Here is a 24,094-nt window from a genome sequence, read left to right on the forward strand (position 1 = left end):
TCCCTGGGGAGTCGAGGTGTTGCAGGATGTAATGCAGTGCCATGTTGACTGCATCGTCCACTGACCTGTTTGCCTGGTAGGCAAACTGTAGAGGGTCCAGCAGGGGGTCTACGATGTCCTTCAGGTGGGCCAACATCAGTCTTTCAAAGCACTTCATAACTACAGATGTCAGGGCGACAGGTCTGCAGTAGAACACATTCAGGTCGTCAGCTAGTTGACGGTCCTCCACAGCAGGGGGGGATGGTTTCCTATAGCCAGTAATTAATGGTTGTTGATGTTAACGTTCCTCTTTGCTGCTCTGATCTCCCTTGCCTGGCTGTATAGAGTGCTGTCCCCAAATCTGTAAGCGTCCTCTTTGGCATGATGAAGCTGCTTGAGTCTTGCTGTGAGCTAGGGCTTGTTGTTGTATGTGCAGAAGGACTTTTTGGGCATGCACACATCCTCACAAAAGCTGATATAAGATGCGACTTTATTAAGATATAACCAAAAAATACAGGAAATACTGTATGTACACAATAGGGATGTAATAATATTTGTATTTTGTGATATTGCGATAAAAAAGTTTCTATGTGATGGTATCTACCTGGATACTACATGTGATTATTTCACTAGTATAACAGTATTCAGTTTGCATTATTTGAAACTGACATAGTGGTTGCTCCATCAACTTTTAGATTTCAGTTTTCCTCTTGTAGTTTGTCATCTTCTCCTCCTTGTTCTGGTGTGCCAAGTAACAAGTTGCTCAATAAAGCCCTTGGTGGATAAGGGGAGGGGATATTCGCTTCAACTGGTCCAGTACTGACAACCCAACCACAGGTCAGCGTGGCCCCCAAACAAAGAATGTTAAACCTGCCTAAGGGTTACTAAAACACTGATGTCCCACTAGGACTTTTTTTTTTCTTTTACAAGACTGCTGCATTGTCTGTTTTGTTTTGTTTTGCAGTTGTACAAACAGTTCAGTCATTCAGTGCCAATGACAAATCATACCAATTTTTTGCACAAGCTTGGGTCATGGTTGGTCACTTTCATTTTAATGAAAAGGGAAATCAAGAGCACTTCAAGGTAAAAAGAAAATTATACAAGAAAATGATTTATTATTTAGTAAAGGCCATTTTGTCATCCTTTTCTTCAGTTTTTAATATCGTGACAAATATCGTATGGTGGACTTTTTATCGGGGCAAAATTGTACCATGAGATTTTGGTATTGTGACATCCCTAGTACACAATATTAAAAAACACAAAATTTACAAAACAAAATGACTTCTACAGTCAATATTTAGTGTGACCTCCCTTTGCACTTATGGGAGACCGTCTTGAAGTCATACTAGACCCTCCACCATGTTTCACTGAAGGCTGTGAGCCCTCATTCCTCAACATCTCTCCAACTCTTCTTCTCACATACTGTTGACAACTGGAGCAGAAAATTTCAGACATCACATTTCAGACTTTGATTCATCACTCCATAGTCCCATTTTCCACTGATCTTCACTCTAATCTTTACAGACTTTTGAACATCTGAACTCTCTCTCTGTACCCCTTGTGAAAAAGTGGTTTCTTGGCTGTTGTCCTTCCACAAAGGCCGTTCTTGATCAAGCTTCTTCGGACTGTGGAAGGATCAGCTTGGCATCCAGATGAAGCTGCCAGATGCTGAGCCAGGTCCTTGGTGGATTTCCTCTGGTCTCTCCAAGAAGAAGCTCTGAGAATCTTCTCATCAGATTTTGTTTATTTGGTCTTCCACTCCTGTTTTTGTCCTTGATATCTCTGGAGTCTTCATATTTCTTTAGAACAGCTTGAATACAACATCTGGAGTGTCCAGATTGTTTGCTCATTTTCTTGTTTTTTTTTTTGTGTGTACATATTTCCTGTATTTTCCACTTGAACTCTGATAAAGAGACTAAAAAATAAATGTATACAGTCATCATAATACTGCTAAAACAGCTAATATAATGGTGACCAAAGACTTTTGCACAGTACTGTAGATTTATGTGTGAGCCTATGGACCATTTTTCTGCGTATGCGTGCGCGCCACCTGGTGCTTCTGCTGTTTCTGCTGCTTGCCTGCTGTGTTTATGGCTACAATTGGTCGTGTCCATGTCTGAGAAAACTTTTCCTGCTGTTTTCCTGTGGAGTTTGTGGCTGAAGGTGCATCTGTGTGTGAATGCCCCTCTGTGTGTTTATGTGCGGCTTTATTTTTCTATACTTGTGGGGACAGAAAACTAGCTTCTTGTGGAACAGAGTCACTTGAGGGGAGTAGTTCATTGAATTTTACAATAACTACACTGTGTAAAGTTAGAGCAAGTGTCACCTTTGGTCAGATTAGGGTAAGACTCCCAGAAATGAATATATGTCTACGTGGGGACCTGGTAAGTGACAAAAACAAGAATGTGTGTGTTTATGCCTAATTTCCTTATATGCATGCTGGTATGCTGATGTTTCTACTGCTGCTGCTTGCTCATCATGTCTGGAGGTGGTGTGTGCGCTTGAAGGCTTGTGTGCGAGTTACCTGGTGCTTCTGCTGCTGCTGCTTACTGAGGTTGCGGCTATAGGTGTTATATTTGACAATGTCTTGGCACATGTCATCCACTCTGTCCATCAGAAGCTGAAGGCTCTTCTCCAAGTGGTTGCTGGAGGACAAATGTCATCATGTCATTCATACATTTTTGTATTGCCATCAGCACTTGTGAAGAGCAATGACATGCGATATTTCACTAGTGCCTAATGTTCAGAACACCTCACACTAGGCCTTTACTGTTATTTTGAACACACTAATGGCAGAGGGCTACCATGCAGGGCAGTGGCCTCAGTATTCGAGGTTGACTGGACAACCATAAAGATAGGAGAAACTGGGGATTGAACCACCAACCTTCTAGTTTCCTATAACCTTCACTACCTCTGGAGTCACAGCCAACCAAAGTGTGTGTGTCTGTCCTGAAAAAGGAATCCCTCTTCTGTTACTTGTACTGAGGTTGTCCTTATCTGAACCAAGACTCTAAGACCGGTTGCATGCTGGTTGCACAAAGAGGGCAGCAGCCTGTGTTGTTTCTCCTTCAAGATATCCTTGAGATAACTTGAGGTAGCAGTTAAAAATAAGTAAAATGGTAAATGGTCTTATATTTGTATAGCACTTTTCTATGCATTGCAGCACACTCAAAGCCTGTTCACCCATTTACACATTCACACTGACACACATTCACACAATGGTGATATCACTGGGAATAACTGGGGGTTCAGTGTCTTGCTCAGGGACACTGACATGTGGACTGGAGAAGCAAGGAATCAAACTGCCAAGTTTCCGGTTAGGAGATGACCCACTCTACCTTCTGAGCCACAGCCGCCCCAAAGTGTTTTAAGCCAGTAGTAAAACTGAAAAATAGCTAGCTAGTCACTTCACAAGGCCACAGTTAAAATCAATGCTGAAATTAGCTGCAACACTGATATTTAATGAATATGGTTCAGTCCAATATGCCAAAAATGTTGTGAACAGGCGAGCCATCTGTGCTCCTGTCAGTGTCAACCGTGTCGTAGACGACGGAAAGAATTCTGACATGCTAGACTTTGTGTTGGGAAGTTGTGGCGTCCCAGACACAGCATCGGTTGTCATCTTCTATGACACACTAAACAAGATAAAATGATCAAATGTCGTGTCCGACGTTTGTAAGTTCTGCTATTGGATTTAAACCATGTAGTCTGAACCGGGAATAAATATGCCACAGCCACATTTTTCAACAGTCCACCACCAATTCTGACCTAATGTGTGTGTTCACCCACTACCAGATATATTAGTATCCTGAGAGACATGTGACATGGAACCTCTCTCCTGGGGCTCTCCTTGACAGCATTCAGACCTGAAGACCCACACTCCTGTCCCTGTGCTACATCTGTTTCTCTGGTATCACATCTTCTTCCAACATTGTCAGGTTGACAATACTGACAACCCTCAACCCACAACTCTAACATCTCCAGCATTCCTCTTATCTTTTTTCCCCCATGAGCCAATTTTTAACAGGAAGTCTCACCACTACCTTAAGTTCAACCTTGACAAGGCAGCAGTGCTACAGTATACCTCACGTCATCTTCTTGTACTTTCCTCTGTGGAATTATACTGTCATTCAATAAATGTTTGAGTACTACATAATTCAGCATGTTCTGTGGGAAAACCGACTGTTTATTTAAATGAAAATTGTAGCCAAAAGGTTCTGGCTGTGTATGCACTTGTGCTGATGTAACGATTTGTATGTGTTGTTTGTGTAACTATGTGGAAGAAGAGTGGAGACTGTTTTGAGTGATTTTAGTTACTTTGGTCTCTGATTAGTTTTTTTTAATTAACAATTTCATAAATCAATATCCCTCTCTCCATCTTGTGGCTCCCGCTGTCTTCTATTGCAAGCTAAAAAAATATCTTGTCAAGAAATAATTTAGCAACCCTCAATTTTTCAGACTCTACAGTCTTTTTAAAAAAAAAAATCATAGTAACTGTCTCAACTGCTGCCACCTCTTTTCCTTTCTTATAATATAATATGGAGGACAACTAAGACGTGGTACCACTGAAAAGCAATTTTCAAAGTAACCAGATTTGACGTCAGCTATACACACTTGCCTTGCCAATTTCTTTTCTATCTAATTTTTCACCTTCCTGATGTTGTCAAGACTACAGTACACTGTCAACATGAAAAATACAGACAGAGAGTTTCTACACTTGGTCACTACAGGCTTTATACACAAGGAGAATCCAAATAAATGTCCTTGTGGGTCACTTAAAACAATGCATGTAATATTTTACAACAGCCTTAGGGGTTGTAAAATATTAAAAAGTAAGATTTGAACATCACGTCACTGAAATTGTCACACTTCTACAAATTTAGTGTTTCTATTGCTATGAAGGCGATTAGAAACCAAATTAAAAAGGGAATTGATACGGCATTATACAATTCTCAAATGACAACATCCAAGCTACTGCAGTTCTGACTCTTGCATGTTTACTCCTGTTACAACTGTATGGAGAAAATTCTTTATACTCAATATAATGGTACATTCTAGTTTTTTAGTGTTTGTCAGAAAGTACTACCATATGTAATATATGCATGACATATGTACAAAACATACATCTAAAACACACTCGTAAAGCCACTCGTCGTTATCATGCCAGCTCAACATCCGGCAATGATTGACTGGTAACACCCCAATTACATATACATGCAAACACACAATACAGATGAAGCCCCTTATGCTTGCACAGAAAGAGACAACCAATGTATCCACATGCATGCAGATAACTGTATGAACACTGCTCATGAACTGTGGTTGATGTGTAGTACTGTTCTGGCATGCTTTACAATCTGATAAGTTTACATATCACGGTCTGGCACCTGCATCATGTATCTGTAAAGGCAAGTGATTAAATCAGCTCTCATAATGCGTGAGTACAGATTTGGCAAATGGATTATTAGTAACCGCTTATAAAACTGCTGAGAACAAGGCAGAATTAAAATTTTAAAAAAAGCTTGTGAATATGATTTTTTTTAAAATAACCCAACAGTCATTTTCACACAAGGTCAGCCTGCTTCAACCACTTCCAGCACCATCAGGTTTTCCTGTTAGTTGTGTGAGCCATTTGTCAACCCCCTACTGCAGTGTCAGAGCTGTAAACATGAACACTGATGGCACAGGACCAAATCTCGCCATAACACTTCCCTACTGTGTCCCTCAGACTGTGTCGAGATTGATTCTTGCTGACGAAAGCCAATTTAAAACTATTTCATCAAGCAATATGGTAGCTAATTTGTGTGGTGTGCATTTATAATTTATGCAGAGGAAATCATTTAGTCAAAGTAGGATCCTTCAAAACATCTGTCGTTTATGTATGTGTCAAGCACTTGAGCTAGGCTGAACAGATGTGAGCATGTGGGTGTGTGTGTTTGTGTGTGAAGTTCAGTGCACTGGACTAGACTACTTAATTTCTTATCAGTTTGTATTTCATGATTTATTTTGCAACTGATCATGAATACATTTGGGGGGCCTCGTCTGTGCTGTGTCTTTGACACGCGGTTGGTAAATATACCTGAACTAGTCACTATTTATCACAATACTGAATTGAGAACACACGTTTGATAGAAAAGTAAAAGGAAATTTACAAGGACAAACATCTAGGTCAACTTGCTAGTCTTTACCTGAGCTTTCGGCCACATTTCAAGATCTTCAGCAGGGGATAAAGTTTATGATTTAGGGTGTTCAGCATTTTCAAGCATGTCCTGTTGTGGCTGGACAATTACAATAGTCTGAATATGCAAGTTCACACACTACAGTTGATAAGAATGTATAAAATGATTGGTAGCATTTCAAAACATGCAAATATGTGATGTCATCAGTTGCACATTGTTGAAAAAACTGCACAGTGAATAATGCATTCTACTTTACACAATGTCTGGCCATAAACTCCAAAGGGTTACGATATTCAGATAGATCAGCAAGCCTTTCGATCAACCCTGAATTCAAAATCGAGCACATCGAGGGATTCCTATCATCCGTGATTCTGTTTTAAGGTTTATTTCAATGGCAGCCTGTTCAGCATACACATGGGGCTGCAGGCTCATATTCACACAGGACAATAGAGGACAAACTCAAACTATATTGATGTGCAAGCAAAAATGGGCTGACATTCAGTAAATTTTAAGTTCAGAGGGGAGTTATTTCACAAAGCTGCCAAGGAAGTCACTTCCATTCTTACAATGAGTGTTTTATTCTGATGGAGCCTTTTCAACTACAGGACCAGGGGATGACATGGATCGCTGCTTTGCTTCTGTAGCAGAATAATACGTTTCAAAAAGGACAAAAAATAGACTAAATCTAACACTGCCCCAACATAATTATTACCTTTGGGAAAACATAAGACCAAAAAAAAAAAAAGAAAAAAGGGTCAAATGTATGCTCTCAGATAGATTTACGATGGATTCGGCACAAATTCCAAAATGTCATGTGGCTGAAAACAGTCATCATTGTATATTCCGATCCCTCTCTCACCACCCATCATTATCTATTTTCATTAGGGAAGAAACACTAAAGAAAGAACTATTATTGGCTTTTGATCCCAAAATATCTCTTCTGCAAGTATCTCACTGGATCAAGTTTGTCTGTCAAGGGTCATTCTTCCACAGAGTATTTCATTTACAGCAACATTTCTGTCACCACCTCCTTTCTGACCCTATTTCCAGTTATTTCACCTTCATCACTTGACTCGTTCCTTCTACAGCTGCAGCTCTCAAAGTCTTACAGTTCTTGTCCCCTCTCCCCCCACTCAGGCCCCTTTCCCTTACTGAATGCACATCACCAGGGCAATCCTGTACAGCAGAAATCTACTGTATGTTCACATATCTTCCATTGTCCAACATTAAGACAGAAAGCCCATACACTAATCAGACATAGTTAATAGACTGACAAAGTAGCTCATTTACACTGAAGAACACAAAGAACAAATTTGGCTCAAAGCATGATTTACAGTAAACTATATGAGCTCTTCCACAGTGGGAAACTTTTATAGGCAACATAGATACATTTTAAAGCTATAAATGACTTTACACCCACGCAATCCATCACCACGATCAACATCATCATCTGTGTTAAGAACAACCCTGTTTTCTGGAGTGAAACTGCATTCACTCAGCCTTAGACATCGATGACAATGACAAATGGGGCTGCAGATTGGAAAATGAGACAAAAGGAAAAACATTAAATAAAACCCATTATCGTTTACTTTCTTGAAGGGGCGGAAATGAGGAGAAAAGGGTGGGGCTGTCAGCGGAAGATGTAGAGAGATGGACGCTACAATCCAGTACAAGGACAGAGCAGCGCAGCAATCTGACAACTTCAGGAAACAATTTCATCTCGCTAGACATCCCATCGGCAGTCATGCTGGGGAACCAACGGGGAGGGGTGGGCTGCCTCTGCCCCATTTCAGGTCACATAAAAAGCTGTGTTTCAACCTCTGAGGTGTCATTTGGAAAATGGAACAATATGCAAGAAAAGCGAGGACGTCTCTGTCAGTCTATCTGACAATTTGTAACAAATGACTGTGCCGTGCCTAAGCTTGGCTGGCCACACACATGCAGTCTACTGAGGCCTGTACATAAAAGTGCTCATTTAATTCATGGCTTACTTGTGTTACAGGATACAGATGAGGTGAATCACAACAACTCCTAATGTGCTACACTGCACTCTGTCAGTAAGCACTGTGTGCTTTGCGCGCTAACAGTGTGTAAATCAGCACTTTTAGTCATTATTGTACTAATTTCTCACACCTGCCCCTGGGAAGCTTTTTGATTAGCAGCTTCACAGCTGTTGCTCCACTTGCAGCGGTTTATCTCCATAAATGATTGCTGATAAATTCTCCTGAGACTGAAGCTGGGAGCCCCTGAGATCTAAGTGCAGGACTCAAGGAGCCGGGCTGTGTGTTGATATGGTGGGATGATATTTGTTCATATTGTGCTCATTAGTGATGGAAGACAAAGTTTGAGGGCAGGTCCTGTTTTTGGAGACATTTCTGAATAAGTATGCTTTGACATTTAGATGTGGCATTTACCGCACTTAGTTTTGGACTGGATTGCCTTTCAAACATCCAATACTAACTCAGGGATACACAAATAACTTCCTGAAATCAAATATATAACCACCAATGGCAAAGAACTGGAATATGTATATCGACTGTAATTTCTGCATGGGTTACAGAAACTCATCTGGAAGAACAAACAGATGCAGAATACATGTTAAATGTTTAATCTGTCAAAGGAAAATATTTCTGACTGTCAAGTTAGACACTGCGTTATCCTGACTGCTACAGTACTGTAGTCCAAGCAGGTTAAAATAAGATTTAATGTATTCAGCTGCTGTTAAATGGATTTTTTTTATTGTTGTTACCAAATCAAATGAAAAGACCAAAACCAAAAAAATAGTGTATCCTTTTCTTGTTGTTTATACAGTCACAGCCTGACATACTGTACGTTATGTCTAGGTGGCACAGAAGTACTTTATCTTCTGCAGCTAATCATAAGTAGCAAAGCAAACTAAGAAAACACAGAACAGTGTCTGTGAACATTTACCTTCCAGAGATCAAAAATGCAGTTTATGTACTTGTCTCAGAGTAAGCTACTGTGGCCATGTTCACTGTAATGAAGCAATATGTCATTCAGTGCAATAACACAGCTCTTATTTGTTTTTAATAGGTTTTCGAAAGGTAATGACATACAAGGTTGAGCTTTGGCTACAAAACAATTATTGTTAGTAAGCCCAATTCAATTTTGGATTTGGCCTTTTCATGGGATTTTTGTGATAATTAAAAGATACAATTAAACCAGGCTTCATGAGAAGTGTTTGAAAACTGCTGTATGGTGGGTAAACATAAGACAGAATATATCAATAGACTACTTTATTCCTTCCTGCGATCTGGCACACTTTAGAACAGTGTAGAAGACATAGATTAATGCCCAGGCGCTCCCTAATGTCAAATCAATTTTAATTTAGAAGTAGCTTTAACTCATGTCTGTGAAAGCAGCCTGCAGGTTTAAAGGGATACCATGATATGCGTTTAAAGCTTGTAAGCCGTTTTAAGAACTGAAGGCATTTTTCAGTAGATATGCATGCACGCACAGTACTATCATAACCATGTGCAAATTAATCTATAGTAATTAAGCTGACACTTTGCTTTGTGCTAGATGGTTCAGGGTAATTTAAGTTCCATCAATAACCTCTATTTCTTGGATATGATTGTGAGACACAGCCTGTTGATGAGGCTGTGTTGTTATTTTTTCCAGGTTTGATCCTGCTCATGTGATACCATGATGCGGGTGAAAAAGAAAAAAACAAAAACACAGGATGCTGTCCAACATAATGACACCCCATGAAACAAGACTCCAATTTCTCATTCATAAAAGCTGAAAGGCTGCCTACAGTAATAACCTTATATGGGTTTTTTTCAAGTGCAATATAACTATAAGAAACTTGAAAATAAACAAACAAAAAGTCCAGGAATTAGGGTCTCTAAGTCTACATACCAAATCAACAGAGCTCCAAATTACTATCGAGTATCAACAGCAGGAAAATTTGTTAGGTTGTGTGTGTGTGTGTGTGTTTAGAACGTCAATGTTAGATTACAAACTTTACAGCTGGAATGAAGGTTTGGGGTTTTTTTTTTTATACAGGACACACAAAAAATTCACACAATTTCTCAAAGGGCCATGCAAAAACATGTAAACATTGGTCCCTTGAGCAAAACCCATTCAAAATAATGGATCCAGATAGCAGATGTACTTTCATTCAATCTACAACCAAGTTGTCTGGCCTAGGGCCCTCTTGGTAAATGGCTGCTTGAACTCAAATCTGACCTGCTTGAGAGGTTGAGCAGTTCATGCTTGTCGGCGACAGTAGATTTGTCCTCCAGCTCCCACATCAGTACACTGATGAGGTGGGAGTTCTTGATGACAATAGGCACCTCCTCAAACATATGCTCAAAGCCGATGTTAGCCTTTTTCAAGCTGGAGAGTGAGGAACAGGACAAGAGGGACAAAGACAGGCAAAGAAAAGTTAAGACACACTTTTGCCTTCACTGTGAAGATACAGACTAGTTATTACAAACTGAAATGTTTTTACCATTTTCAACAAGCATTTAAAGTGGGATCAACAGTTACATCTGGTTCTGGTACAACTTTAAACAGGCAGAGATCAGCTCAGGTCTGATTCTGATACATTTTACCATAATATTGACATATCCTTCAACTTTCAGCATCTTCAACAGCAATATCAATACTCTTGTGTTTTATTTGCCACTGCTGAGAGGCTAACTAATCCCCCAACACAGCCCTTGGCTTCCTATCAGCAAATAAATGTAATTAGTAGTAGTTTGCATCCCTTTTAGTGAAAAGGATGTTACCCACAGAATAAATTTTGTGTAACTAATTCCACTATAATTGTGTTTCTAATCTACTTTTACCGTTGTCTAATTGCTTTTATTTTTGTTTTTTATGTACTTTATTTCATTTTAACAATGTTTTATCTCGACGTTATCTTTATGGATTTTATTTTGGTTTTTAACGCCCAATGCTTTTATTGCTGTTAATGTTATCTTATGTAAAGTACTTTAATTTGCCTCTGTGTATGAAATATGCTGGTATATAAATAACGCTGTGTTGCTTTACCAATACAACAAAAGAACTGACTGTTGACTTGCTGCCTAATGTATCCCGAATGTTTTGGAAGAATTAAGGGAAGCACTGCATCAGAAAGACATTTTATTTTTAGAAGTTTTAACGACCAGGAAAGGTTTTATTTTATGTTGTTGTGTCAGGTGCCACTGTGCTGAGATAATCAGTGTTATGGTTTTAATGTTGTGGCCTATCAGTGTACTTCTCACTAAATTGCACCTCAGCTATATAAAACCGACATGAATAAACATGCTGCTTTTTGATAGTTGAAAATGGTGTGATACAACAGCATGTCCATATTGCACTGAGCAATATAGGCTCTCCAACCACAAACCAATTTTTAACCACCTCCTCAGAAGCTAAAAGCTGCATCTCTCTCTTTCTCTGACATGGGACTGTTAACACAAAACAGAACTTCAAACTTTGTTTAATGTCTCACATAAATTCAATATTATTGACCGACTGCCTTGGCCCAGTCTGTCATTTGTGCACAATGCATGAGCTACAAACTAATATATCTGTACATGTCTAATGTTGGCTTGTTAGATACGTTGTGCTTGCTATGGGATCAATATCCTTGCTGCATTAATCCACCATGTGCACTGCACCAAAAACAGAGCTGTTTATATTATGCTTCTCTGTGTGATAAACTGTGGTGTAGAGCATCATTTCATTCTGACAGGGTAATTTTGATAAATATTTTGCATTCCATCACCTCTGGGAAACTTTAAGAGGAGACTCTGAGGCAACAACGTGCCTCCCAGCCTGGGTGAGGGAGACAAAAATCAGTATGGATAAGTGCAGTCTATAAGGAAAATCTATGTGTCTATCGGTGTGTGTTTTGTACATATTGGCACAATTATCCATCTGTAGTGCTTTAAAATATTTCCTGCATATTATGACCTTTTCAAATGCCTGCAGAGTGATATAAAAAGGCATCTGTTAGAAAGTAGAAGGACAGCACATTCATGGCAGGAAAAATTGCTCAACTCGGCTGGATTTTGGCACACTTAATGCCATGCTCTTTCCAAGTCGGGCCCTGCTGGACAAAGCCAAAGGTTGACTCCACAGGCCAGCTAATTTAATGCTTTAGATTGTGTGCTGAAGTGGAGACTATTGACCAGTGCCTCCACTGCCCAGCGAAAATGGAGGACAGTTCAAAGGGATGGATCTATTCAGCACTCATCTTTCCCTGCCCTTCAAAAAGGTGCACAATATATGCAAGCCTCTGTAACATCAAATAAACCAACATAAAAGGGAGTGCGTTTTCTGCACATTGTTGAGAGGGGAAAATGAAACACTTCTTCAGTTTTACATCTTTGGAAAAGAGAGGAATTTACATTCAGATCCTGGAACTAATAGAATAGAGATAAGATTGTTATAATGTACTGATACTGTCCTTTCTTGTCCAGAGCTGCCCTCTTTCAATCAGAGGGTTATTGAAAACACTGATAGCTACAGATTAGAGCTGTAATAAATCATAGAAACTAATGAAAAGCTGGAGAAATGAGGAAGGATCCTGTCTCTGGGCCAGAAATACTGGGTCAATAACAAAGTGGCAGGCAATGGAAACACACAGATGGAGAAATACAAAAGAAATGGTACAGGGAAACGTAATGATGCAGTTAAAAATACAGATACATTTTAGTGGATTAAAAATGTTTATCTGAAAGTTCTGAACAGGTAGCGAATTGATGCTTCTGATACTTCTTCAAGCTGTTATGCATGCTCGCATTTGTCAGCACATGGGTGTATGTGTGTGTTTATGCATGTGTCAATTTGTGCACTTCAACTACCCTGAACTACCTGGAAAATGGTCCTCTTACATGCCATTCATTTTAGGGGTTATTTAGAAGCGGTTGCAATTGGCCTTGGGGTCAAAAAAGCACAAACATGGTACGTTTGTTTGATGGGCAACTTACAACTGCTACAAAATGCCTCCCCTGTGGATGCACAAGCCTATATTTGCATCCATTGAATAAGCAGAATCTAAAGAGCAAAATGTTCATTCCTGTAAGCAAAGCAAGCCAAACTGTTTATATATATATATATATACACACATGCAAAGACAAGATTTGTTTTTCTGCTCTTCTGTGTGCATGTGATCATAACACTCATCCACATAGGGCCATAGTGATACTCACCCCTCAGGTGTAAAGTCTTTCTCTTTGCAGATTTCCATAAGTTTTGGGGTAAGCCTGTAAGCCTTGAGGGACAGGGAGCCTTGGGCTGTCTTGATAGGGTCTAGAATGACAACAGAGTGATGAAATTTTAAAACTGTCATAATATTCTTTGAATTCAACAAACAACAAGCCTGGTGTTCACTTTGTTGTTGTCGATCACAAAAGGTTATGTTTTCTAAGAATGTAAGAACACAGTGGCTTTGTGTGGTTTTTCTGTTTGATGCCAAGCGATCAGTAACATGTACAACTCTCCAGTAATATATAGTCACAACTGATACCATGGTCCTCTCTCCTGAAGGCCTCTGGGCATCTAGTGAAGCAGTCGGGTTTTTAAGTCCAGTTTCTTGTTTGTTCATCTGTAGCTAGTTACCAAAGCTGTTTCCTCAAAATAACACAAAATACATGTGAAAAGAAGCATGAAACATTAAGATCATTCCAGATACAAATCTACCATATCCAACACAGTGAAGTAGTGGTAAACATTAACTTAAGATTCTAACATATTCTTAAGATGATGTTTAACCGCAGGCCTGGTGATGAAGTTACAGATATTTCATAAGCTCCTTCCATTTTCTCTTGCCAGTAGGCAAAACTAATTTAACTATTAGATCTGCAAATGGAATCTGGCATGACATGACAACAGCAATAAGAAACAAGTTACATTACCTCCCCCATTAGATCTGCTATTTTTGATTGATTTTGTCAGTTAACTAAAATCATCTTCTATTTATTTTAAAGATGGGAAACATTCCTGTCTGTACAGGCTTGTAAATCTGAGCTGGAATGAAAAGAAGTGGAAGTGCTAATGGTCTGTCTTCTGCAAAATGACATTTGCACAGCAAGCGTTCTATTATACAAAGTCAATATAACAAATTGGAGAGTCAAGTTAAAGTAACCTTTAAAGCAAAGAAAAAAGATATAAATATCTAGACTGACTCTGAGGAATGTGTCTGCCATCCAATTCTGTATTTCTTGTTTATGCTTCTTGCTGGGGGGGGGCATTGGCTCAGACTGGACTGCTGACAGCCACCAAACTACAGTGTACCAGAAAAGTTTAGTGTGACTTCTTCCCTTCCCAACAGCCAAGCCATTTGCCTGCAGCATAGCCTTCCCAAACAAGACTGACAACTGACAGTTAATCTCAGTTTGGGCTGGCCAATCTCCACTGAGACTAGCTGATGACAGCCACTTTTTGACAAAGACAACTCTCCTACATCCTCAGGAATCTTGTGAAATCAAATTTTACATAACCTAGGTCGTACTGCTATTTGGTTATACTGCGAAGAGCCTCTTGAATTTGAGACGTGAAACTATCTTTTCCTGCCATGAAAGCCTAGTCTCTAGCATACAGTATGTTGCTTTGGACACGTTGCATATAGGCAGTTTTACAACTGAAAGAAACTCCAAAGGTCTCACCTGATATTTAAATTCAGCTTGAGGAACAAACTGAATAATCAATTCTGTGCTACACTTACAAACAGAAATATATCGATTTATTTAATAGTGTACATGTATATGTTTATATATGGTTCTATGCTTGAGCAGCTGTACTATACATATTTAATGAATTGTTTTAACAACCCATTCTTCAGCGTTACTGGACGGAAGCTATTAACTCACCAGCTGGCCACCTAACTGATTCATTCAGTCATTCATTCATTTTCTACCGCTTAATCCCTGAACGGGGTCACGGGAGGGGCCGGAGCCAAACCCGGCCGGCAATCGAGCGAAGGCGGGGTACACCCTGGACAGGTCGCCAATCCATCGCAGGGCTAACACATAGACAAACAACCACTACGCACTCCTATGGGCAATTTTAGAGACACCAATCAACCTAACTGATTCATCCATTGCATAAACTGATCAGTGAGCTAAAGACGAAGACAACAAAAAAAGAAATCAATTTTCTTTCCCTTTGACTCTAAATAGAGATAATGTCAATTCCTTTAAGGTGCTCTGATCCATTAAGCGCTGTGTTATTGATTGACATTAACAGGAGCCTTCATTTAGAATGAGAAAGTACCGACTGCCTGCCTGAGTGGCTGATGAGCTGGCAGGACTAGATCAGAGGGGTTCATATGTCAGATGGTTAGAATTAATCTTTGTCTGTCATGGATCAATCTGAGAACATGATGACCCTGAAGTGATTTTGGAGAACAGGGTGGAGAGAGTTTAGCTTTACACTTGTTGGCAATGAATAATTAATGAAATTCAAAGCTGTTTTAAAAGGACAATTTCAGTTTCTGCCTTTCTTTTGACTTGAAGTGAGTGGATATACACTGAAATGTTTTAGTGAGAGGTGAGTGAGCTCACAAGACTTTGTGCCACCCTGACGTTACTCTTATTTTACAGTTCATAAACCTAGAGGAGGTAAACTCAGCACATTATGAAGTGGAACATATGGGCAGAAAATGCTATCTTGATCCAATGTGACACATTGACCATGTCTATATTTGATCTTTGGCTTGTAAATGTCTGTGATGTATGGGTCACTTTTCCCCATACACGTATAGGAGTAGGACTCTCATATAAACACACAAATTCAATTATTTCTATCATTTACTTACATGTGCACCCATTCAGTGTACTAATATACTGCCTCTGATCTCAATGCCCAGCTGGTGTGGTAATGAAATGTCGTTTATTTAGATACTGAGCGGTTAAATACACACTATATATAGTGACAGGTTTTAATCTTCTATCATGTCAGTTTTAATATTGTTGTCATTTCAAAGAAGGCTCACACCATCTGGGATAGTATTTGTGGTGCAGCAATTATGGGCAGCTCTTAAAGGTTTTTACTGTGAAGCTGGTGGAAGCACATGACGTCTGTAAGTGTCATGTTAGTGGCTACCAGCTACCTTGTTAGTCATGTCTATTTTTCACTGTTTTCTGCTTGTCACTGCCTCCTGTGCTGTGGGTTTTGGAAGGGTTGCAGACAGACATGCTACTGTACCTCTGTGACATATACTTTTGTGCATCTTTTTTCCACCTGCCACTGATAATTTACTTGGAGGACATAACTGCAGGTCTTTATGGCGTTAGATGAGAACTTGTGCCTAACTACCTTAGTTAAATCTGCCTAAATCTACATTTGTACAAAGTAAAACAGCATTATTAAACATCTGTACAAAAAGGAAGTATCATTATAAATATTCTTCCAAGCTCTTCAGTCTCTTTGAAAGGTACTTGGTGTCAGTGTAAATACGTGTGCACTTTATCTTAGAATGTAAATAAAAATCTATCCAACCTGATGCACTTTTTTTTTTAACATCAGATAATCTTGTCTGACATCTGTCAAGACTGCTTTAATGCTGAGACTCTCTGAACGTTAGCCACAGAACATGATACGACTTCTTAGAGGCAGTCCTATTCTTGGATGATTAACAGAGACCGAATTTGATCTGTGATTGTTTAATCATGGCCAGAACCTAAATGGATATGAACCACTGTAATCAACTCCCTTGTTGCCGAGCCATTTTAGTACCTGAGCAGGAAAACAAAATCTGACCTTGTGTAGTGAATCTGAGCTGTTTGTGAGTTTAGGGCTGAGGTTAGTCTTTTACATGCGTTTCTTGAACATTCAGCATTATTTTGTGGAGCTGTTGTGTAGATCCTTACTGGTCCTGGCCTCTGGTCGCAAAACCACTTTCCACCAGTGTGTAACTGTCAGTAATGGTTGTCTGTGAACGGCTGAACGGTTGTGTGACAGCTGAACAAAATGGCAGTGGATCCGCTCCCTGCATCCATGTTATTTGCCATCTTTGTCAATAAAATATTTCCTGGTAGTAATGGCAATAGATTGGCCAAGAATTAGACCAGTCCATCCATCCAATACCTGTAGCGACCAATAGCTGAACCTGAATTGACTAAAACACACTCAATGAGTATGGATTTATATTTTATGTAACCACTGATGTGATCACTACCTTGTTTTCATTAGAACACCATTGTCTGGACACAGGGCCATCCTTTTCTTTAATACACAGTCACAGGTCCCACCTACTGACATTTTGGAGCAGCTATCTTGTGTAGTAAATGCCCTGTTTAATGAATTTAGGTGGATAGTGGTATACATAAAAAGAATTATATAATCAAAACATAATCTTTTGTGTGGGCCTACTCACCATAGATGAGTACAACTGACTCTTCAATGGCGTGCTGGTAGCTGAACTGGGAGTCGAGTAGTGCTCGGCTGACAAAGGAGCCATAGTAGGTGGACTGGTACCATCCCACATGCAGATGATCAATGTTGACATGACGCAGAGAACGCATCATCTCCATCTGGTACTGGACTAGAGGCGGAGAGAGAGTGGTGGGGATGGAGAGAGGGAGGAATTCAGGGGAAAGGGAGAGAGAGAAAGCAAATTCAGAATGAACTTGTTTTTTTTCCTTTGAATCTATGAATATCTGGTCTCCATCTGGAACTGGATATGGTTTACAAAGAGAGGGGAGGGAGAAGATGTGAGAAACAGAGTGAAAAAAGAGCTAAATGATGTGAAGGAGAAGTGCACTGAAAAAGAAAAGCATAGGTTGTGGTGAAGGTTTCTAAAACAAACATCAGCCTGAACCACCTTTTTATTTCTTATGTCAATAAATATACCCTAGTATGGAGACAACAGCTGGAAAGATACACAGACAGGCTTCAGCTACTGGCGAGAAGAGTAGATACATTACAAGAAAAGCCATTTCATTACGACAGACACATCCTAAGGATGTGCAGCCAGAAATACAAACAACCTGCCTCTCTGGCAGTAAGTAACAACCAAAGAAAGTGAGCAAAACAGCATCTCCATGCAGGCTAGCTGGAGGAGGCTGATAAATCAGAGTGTTATTGGGCAGCTGTGGCCCCATAGACCCCAGTCCTTCTCCTGCTGGGGCTGTTAACAAGAACAAACTGAAGAAGCAGTAAAGAGAGGAGGAGGAAAGCAGAGGGAAGAAAGAGCAGAGATAGAAAGGTGGAGGATAGCCAGGATCCATAGAGACTGAAGCCATGCACATAGTATTTTGCAATGGTCTGTCCACAATTAAACAGTCAACTCTTTTAAGAGTACCACATGAGGAGGAGGGCAGCACCGAGGTTCCTCTTCCTCCCGATAATAAACTCTCAGTAAATTTAAAGCATCTGGATTGGAGCAGTAGATAAGAATAGGCGGACAAAGAGGCCCTATGTACAGCACATCCTGCAGGGATGGACTGAATGTACAAATCTACCCGTTTCATCTCCCTTTTTATTTAGTGATTGATATGGTCGGTGAAGACAGAAGCAAGCAGGAAAGATAGACAGGAAAATGGCGATGGGGTGGGACAGAAGGAGAGGAACTGAGTAAGATAAGGTATGAGGGGGAAGAGAGATCACAGACTGTAGCAGTTCTGTGACAAATCATAGGAGGAGGTGCCAGGTGGTGTCTGGCACTGTGTGCGTTTTCTTAACTGTGAGTAGCAGCAAACCCACAGGAGAAATGTGTGTATAGTATATTTCATAGAAAAAATTGGCTGTTGGGGGCAGCAGTTGGGAGAGGATTCAAGCGTCTTTGTAATTATGAGTCTGTAGTTACAAATGAGAAGTAGGTGAGAATTAAAACAGTGAGAGACAAGTAACAGTGGAAGCAAAAGAAAGAGCATAACGAAGGAAGAGAGCATTCGTGACAGACAGAGTCTGTTAGAGAGTGGCTCTGCCCAGCAGACTCCACACAGAGCTCAATGGAGACGAAAGATGGCCTGCCACCTTGCTACTGTATCTGTTCCTGCACTTCTATGTCTATCAGTATGGGTACTTACCTCTCAAGCACTACTGATGCCTGTACCAACCCAACGCCCTATCATTAGCAGGAAAATTGTGCACAAAGTGACCCATCTCTGAGGTGAAAGCTGAAGGCCAAAGGATTGACAACAGAAGCAATTAGTTGCCAACTCCATTTCCGCTTCTCTGTACAATATTCAGGATCACGTCAGTTGGTTTGATAAATGTAAAATACAAAATGGTGTCTCAAGTATGTGACAATAATATTCCCAACTCACAATCACATGCCTTACTTTTCTATTAACTCGCTGATCTACAGTGCATTCGGGAAGACAGAAGTCATTAGATTTTCCTTCAAATGATGGTCATGATGGATGTCAATGTTTTATAGATGTGTCAATAGCTTTGAGATATCTTTACACCTAGGTTCATGGCTGTTTGTATAGAATTCAAAGAACAAACTAAAAAGGCACTTATCTAGGAAAGGTTATGGCAACTACCTCCAAAGTGCTGGCAATTTGGAAAAAAGAACAGATAAAACTCCAAGCATATTCAAATAACATGGGGATCAACGATGTTTTCCTTTAGCTGGTAGGTTAACTGTGTATCCGAGCACAACCAAATGACAAAGACCCCACCAAGCATGCATACATGTCCTAGTAGAAAAGATCACATTTTCAAAGAGAAAATGTAGCTCTTCATAAATAATTTTCTAATTTGCTAGGGAAACAGATAATCAAGCCAAATGGTCAGGCTTATGCTTGAAGTTTGTCTGAATTAAAATAATTTAGATACATTTAGATAACTTTATTTCCAAACTGTGATTTGTCTACTTAGACAATGTTTCTTAACAAGCAACTAAAGCAGAGATTTGTGCATTTCTCTATTGTTAATGTTCCAGTGGATTGTTACGCTTGAATTGTCTTTATACTGATTGCGTTTACATAATTCTAAATGTATATATTTAACAAATCACATAGCTGCAAAGTGGTGCTGATGAAAAGTGAAGGCAACAAATATTTATTATAATGGATCTCTTTCAAGCCAGAGTCAAGAAGTCTTGTGCACTATACGTATATTACTGTGTTGACATTACCTGAAAGCAGAGGAATAATAAATGTAGGAAGCGTTCATTAAAGTATAAGGAAGAACAGTTATCTAAATTGCATTCAAGACCAACACAACACCAAGACATACATAAATAACAAAAGGAGAGTGGCATCCAAACATCGCTCAGTTCCAGAGACACACACACCCTGTACTGTGTGGTTGAGTAAGACAACAGGACAATCAGCTCTTACACCATTGATCCAATATAGAGCATAGAACCTTGTAAATATCACATGGTCTCTACCTTGTGTGCTCATAAACCAAGAACTACAGGAAAAAAGGAAAATAAAGTTACCACCTTACATAGATGCATGTGTGTGCATTGTGTACACAAATTATTTTTATAGCAGCATAATCTCAGGATAATTAGTGAATTTACTGATAAAAAATAAACTTAAACTAGCAAAACAAAGGGAAAACCATTTTAACTATCTTTATATAAAAGAATCTCTAAAAGGAAAACAAAAAACCCTCCAAATTAAGACTTAGGAAGCCGTAACAATCAAACATTTGCTATTGTTTACTTTAAAGAGCCCATGGCATGCTCATTTCCAACCATTTAATTTTTAATCTTGGCTATCTCTAGATTAGCTTTGCACCCATCATAACTCCAAATAGTCTGTAATTATTTCTGAGCAATAAAACCCAAGAGCCTCCTCCTGAAAACAAAAGTATAGTTTCTGAATGCGCACAACTCCTGTTGCCGGTCAGCAGGCCAGGACAAATAAATCCCAAAAAACTTCAACAAATAAGATGTGTTTTTGACAAACGACAACACCTCAAATCCTACCTGACATGTTTGAGCCAGAATATGAAAGTGGACAGCAGGACGAACAGCAACAATATTAATTAATTTGAATTTCTCCTCCATAGATAGGTAAACAATGGTATATATACACACAGATGAAAAGAGATGTGTAACACTCTAAACAAAGCAGGTAATTGAGAAATCCCATATCTTAACTGGCATAATGCAGAAATAGTAACGTCTACAGCCTTACAATGATTCTCTCTACAGAAACAACACATGCAACACATGGTTGTTTTTAACTTACTGTTACGTCCCACCCTGTAGTGGAAACATCACTCCCTTTCAAGTAGCTCAAAGGTCAGTAAATCCAACCAGTGATTGCTGCATCTTCCCCCACAAATACCTTGCGTTACAGGTGACCACATACATTCCCAAAGTAGAGAAATTAATTCCAACAGGTAGCGTCCCATCAACAATAACATCATGTATTGTTAGAATCCTCTCACCTACCGGCAACACATCACATGTGGCAGACACACTGGCCTCAAGCAGTCAAAACAAACAGGTACTGTGCTCCAGGTGAACCCAGTATTGATCAGCTGATCATTCATCGCCTCAGAGGGCTTCACTGGCGAGCTGCCTGTAGGTTAGACCCAGTCAGGTAAAACAGCGAGTCCCTCTACAGGAACATTCCTAGACATGCAGTAACCTGTATTTTTCTCCACATCCTCTTGTAACAGTGCAGAAGCAGGAGGTAAACTACGTATATCGACAATGCAGCAGCAGGAGGTAAACTACGTATATCCACAAAACTATGTGCAGTCACAAAAAAAAAAATCCCATTTTTAAAATGTCACCTGTGTATGTCGGAGAAGATCACATGAACACGCAACTTCCTGGAGATTATGACCATTCAAGGAAATCAGTGAACTATTGTTTAAGACTTTACATAGTTGGGGGGAAAAGTCTCGCCAGTGAGAATTCACGAGACTTGTATGAACTGAAGTGCTTCTCATTTTTTGAGCTCAGTCATGCTTAAGATGTTAATTCATTGTTGTAACATTGTAATAAGTCAGAAAACACAAAAGCATGCTATGGACTCTTTGATGATTGAGCAGTTCATTTTCAGAATTATTTATTGCTTTTTTGCTCAAAGAATTGACTTAAAATAATGAAGCACAAAAACAAAGCAACAATAAACTCAGTGATCAAAGACTCAAACATGACAAGAGAGAAGAAAGCTTAATTAAGGAGAAAAACAAGGTACATGACTGGAAGCCTGTGTTCTGGTTAGTGTAATCTAAATAGTGGTGCATAAATAATGGGTTTCTGTTCATTCAACCATCACTGAGGTGGAGGTGACCTTAACTAAAGCACTTAACCCTCTGCTTCAGTGGAGCCGTTGTGACAGACTATCAGAGAATCCAGTTGTTGCCAGGGCAGCTCATAGATGTCTGACTGATGATAACCAGTGTACATGCTGACAAACAGCTCTCAGACTGATCATGTGGGGAAAAATAAAAGATAACAGAAACTACATTTTCAGTATTAAACATAGACGTTGCACCCGAAACAGATCAGCGCTGGAGGTGAGGCATATAAAAGATATTTGTGCCTTCCTTCTTTCTTACTCTTTCTACAACATATGTTAACAGTCACCACACATCACAGACCTCTTTCAAGCGAGTCCTCACATGATGAAACTGTAACACCACCTTCCATATATAGATCCTGTCTAGGCCCTGTTCAGGAACAAGACTCAAACATCCTAAAAAAACAGTAGGTCGCTGCATGATCCTCTGTTCAGAAATAACAACAGAAACTAAGGGTGGGACGGGTCATGGTTGACCCGCGATCCAAATGGACCACCCCCCTGTGGTTTGGCACGCATGTGAACCATGGATTAATTACAAAGTTTAATCATTATAGTGTGAAATTGTTACTGTTGGTCTTGTGAAGCAACAATTCCCCAAATCTCAATACAACGCTACAGAGTTGCAGTGAAAAGATAGGGTGTTAAAGCAGTTGGCAGAGACAGCCATGGCTAGTGGAGGAGTGGAAGAACTTGAAACTACCCCCCCGCATTATTAAGTCATATGTATGGGAGCATTTTGACTTTCCTGTAAAATATTATGACAGAAGAAGGTGGTGAACAAAACCATTAAGGTATGTAGGGTTAAGGTTTATTTTAAGATTTTATTTAAACATTGAGGATCTTGATGGTTGTTTTAGGTTTTGAGACCATATGCAAAGGTTCCTTGCTTTAAGTGCTCACTTTAGTTCTTTTTTTAAATTTTTTTTTATTGCTGAGCCAAAAAAGGCTCTGATCCATGACCCCAAATCCATGATACGATCTGAGCTGTGAGTTTTGTGATCCGTTCCACCCATAACAGAACATGGAGTTCTTGCTCCCCACTGTTGCTTTACCAAGACAGCTGGTAATATTCTGTAGACATAACAGCAGCATTAGCCAGTAAATAGTCAATTTAACGATGTCATCAAGGCGCAGAGGTAGGAGCATGCGCCACCGTTTGCTATTCCTTTTACTCATTTCTGCTGCCCTGCCATTTCTCCTATCAATCAATCTAGGTCCCGAGGCCAGACAGGGAATGAGTCTGCCCGTTCCTTTAGAATTGCCTGATTGTGTGTGTGTCAGAGGAAATGGAGAGGAGATGGTGTGCATGCGTAAGACAGAGATGAAATGAATGTGTGTTTAAAAGAGTATATGTGAAACCACTGGTTCATTAAGGGAAATAGAAAATGCAGAAGGAGACAAGAGTGAAAGTGCAAAATGTGGGAGTCCACAAATGTGGTTTTGCATGTGAGCAGGTGTGTGTGCTTAAAGTGCCCATGGCATGCTCATTTCCTGCCATTTAATTTTTAATCTTGGGTATTTCTAGATTAGCTTTGCAACCATCATAACTCCAAATAGTCTGTAATTATTTCAGAACAATAAAACCCAGTATCACAAGGAGAGCCTCCTCTTGAAAATGAGGGGATAGTGAAAGGAATGTACACAACCCCTGTTGCCGGTCAGGAAGCCAGGACAAATAATACACAGAAAACTAAGATATGTTTTTCACAATGACAACACCTCAAATCCTACTTGACATGTTTGAAA

General features: G+C 39.7%; 1 protein-coding gene across 1 annotated transcript in view; it reads right to left on the reverse strand.

The window, feature by feature from the left end:
• Positions 1-24,094, reverse strand: part of LOC109958199 (eukaryotic translation initiation factor 3 subunit H) — a 58,429-nt gene that overhangs the window by 7,788 nt on the left and 26,547 nt on the right. The window contains exons 3-6 of the mRNA XM_020596662.1: positions 17,497-17,664; positions 13,331-13,430; positions 10,371-10,520; positions 2,504-2,624 (exon numbers count right to left, since the gene is read on the reverse strand). Of these exons, the coding sequence (XP_020452318.1) occupies positions 2,504-2,624; positions 10,371-10,520; positions 13,331-13,430; positions 17,497-17,664 (539 nt within the window). The remainder of the gene's footprint in view (positions 1-2,503; positions 2,625-10,370; positions 10,521-13,330; positions 13,431-17,496; positions 17,665-24,094) is intronic.

Source organism: Monopterus albus, unplaced genomic scaffold, assembly GCF_001952655.1.
Source record: "Monopterus albus unplaced genomic scaffold, M_albus_1.0 scaffold31.1, whole genome shotgun sequence".
In the NCBI taxonomy this organism is placed as follows: Eukaryota; Metazoa; Chordata; class Actinopteri; order Synbranchiformes; family Synbranchidae; genus Monopterus; species Monopterus albus.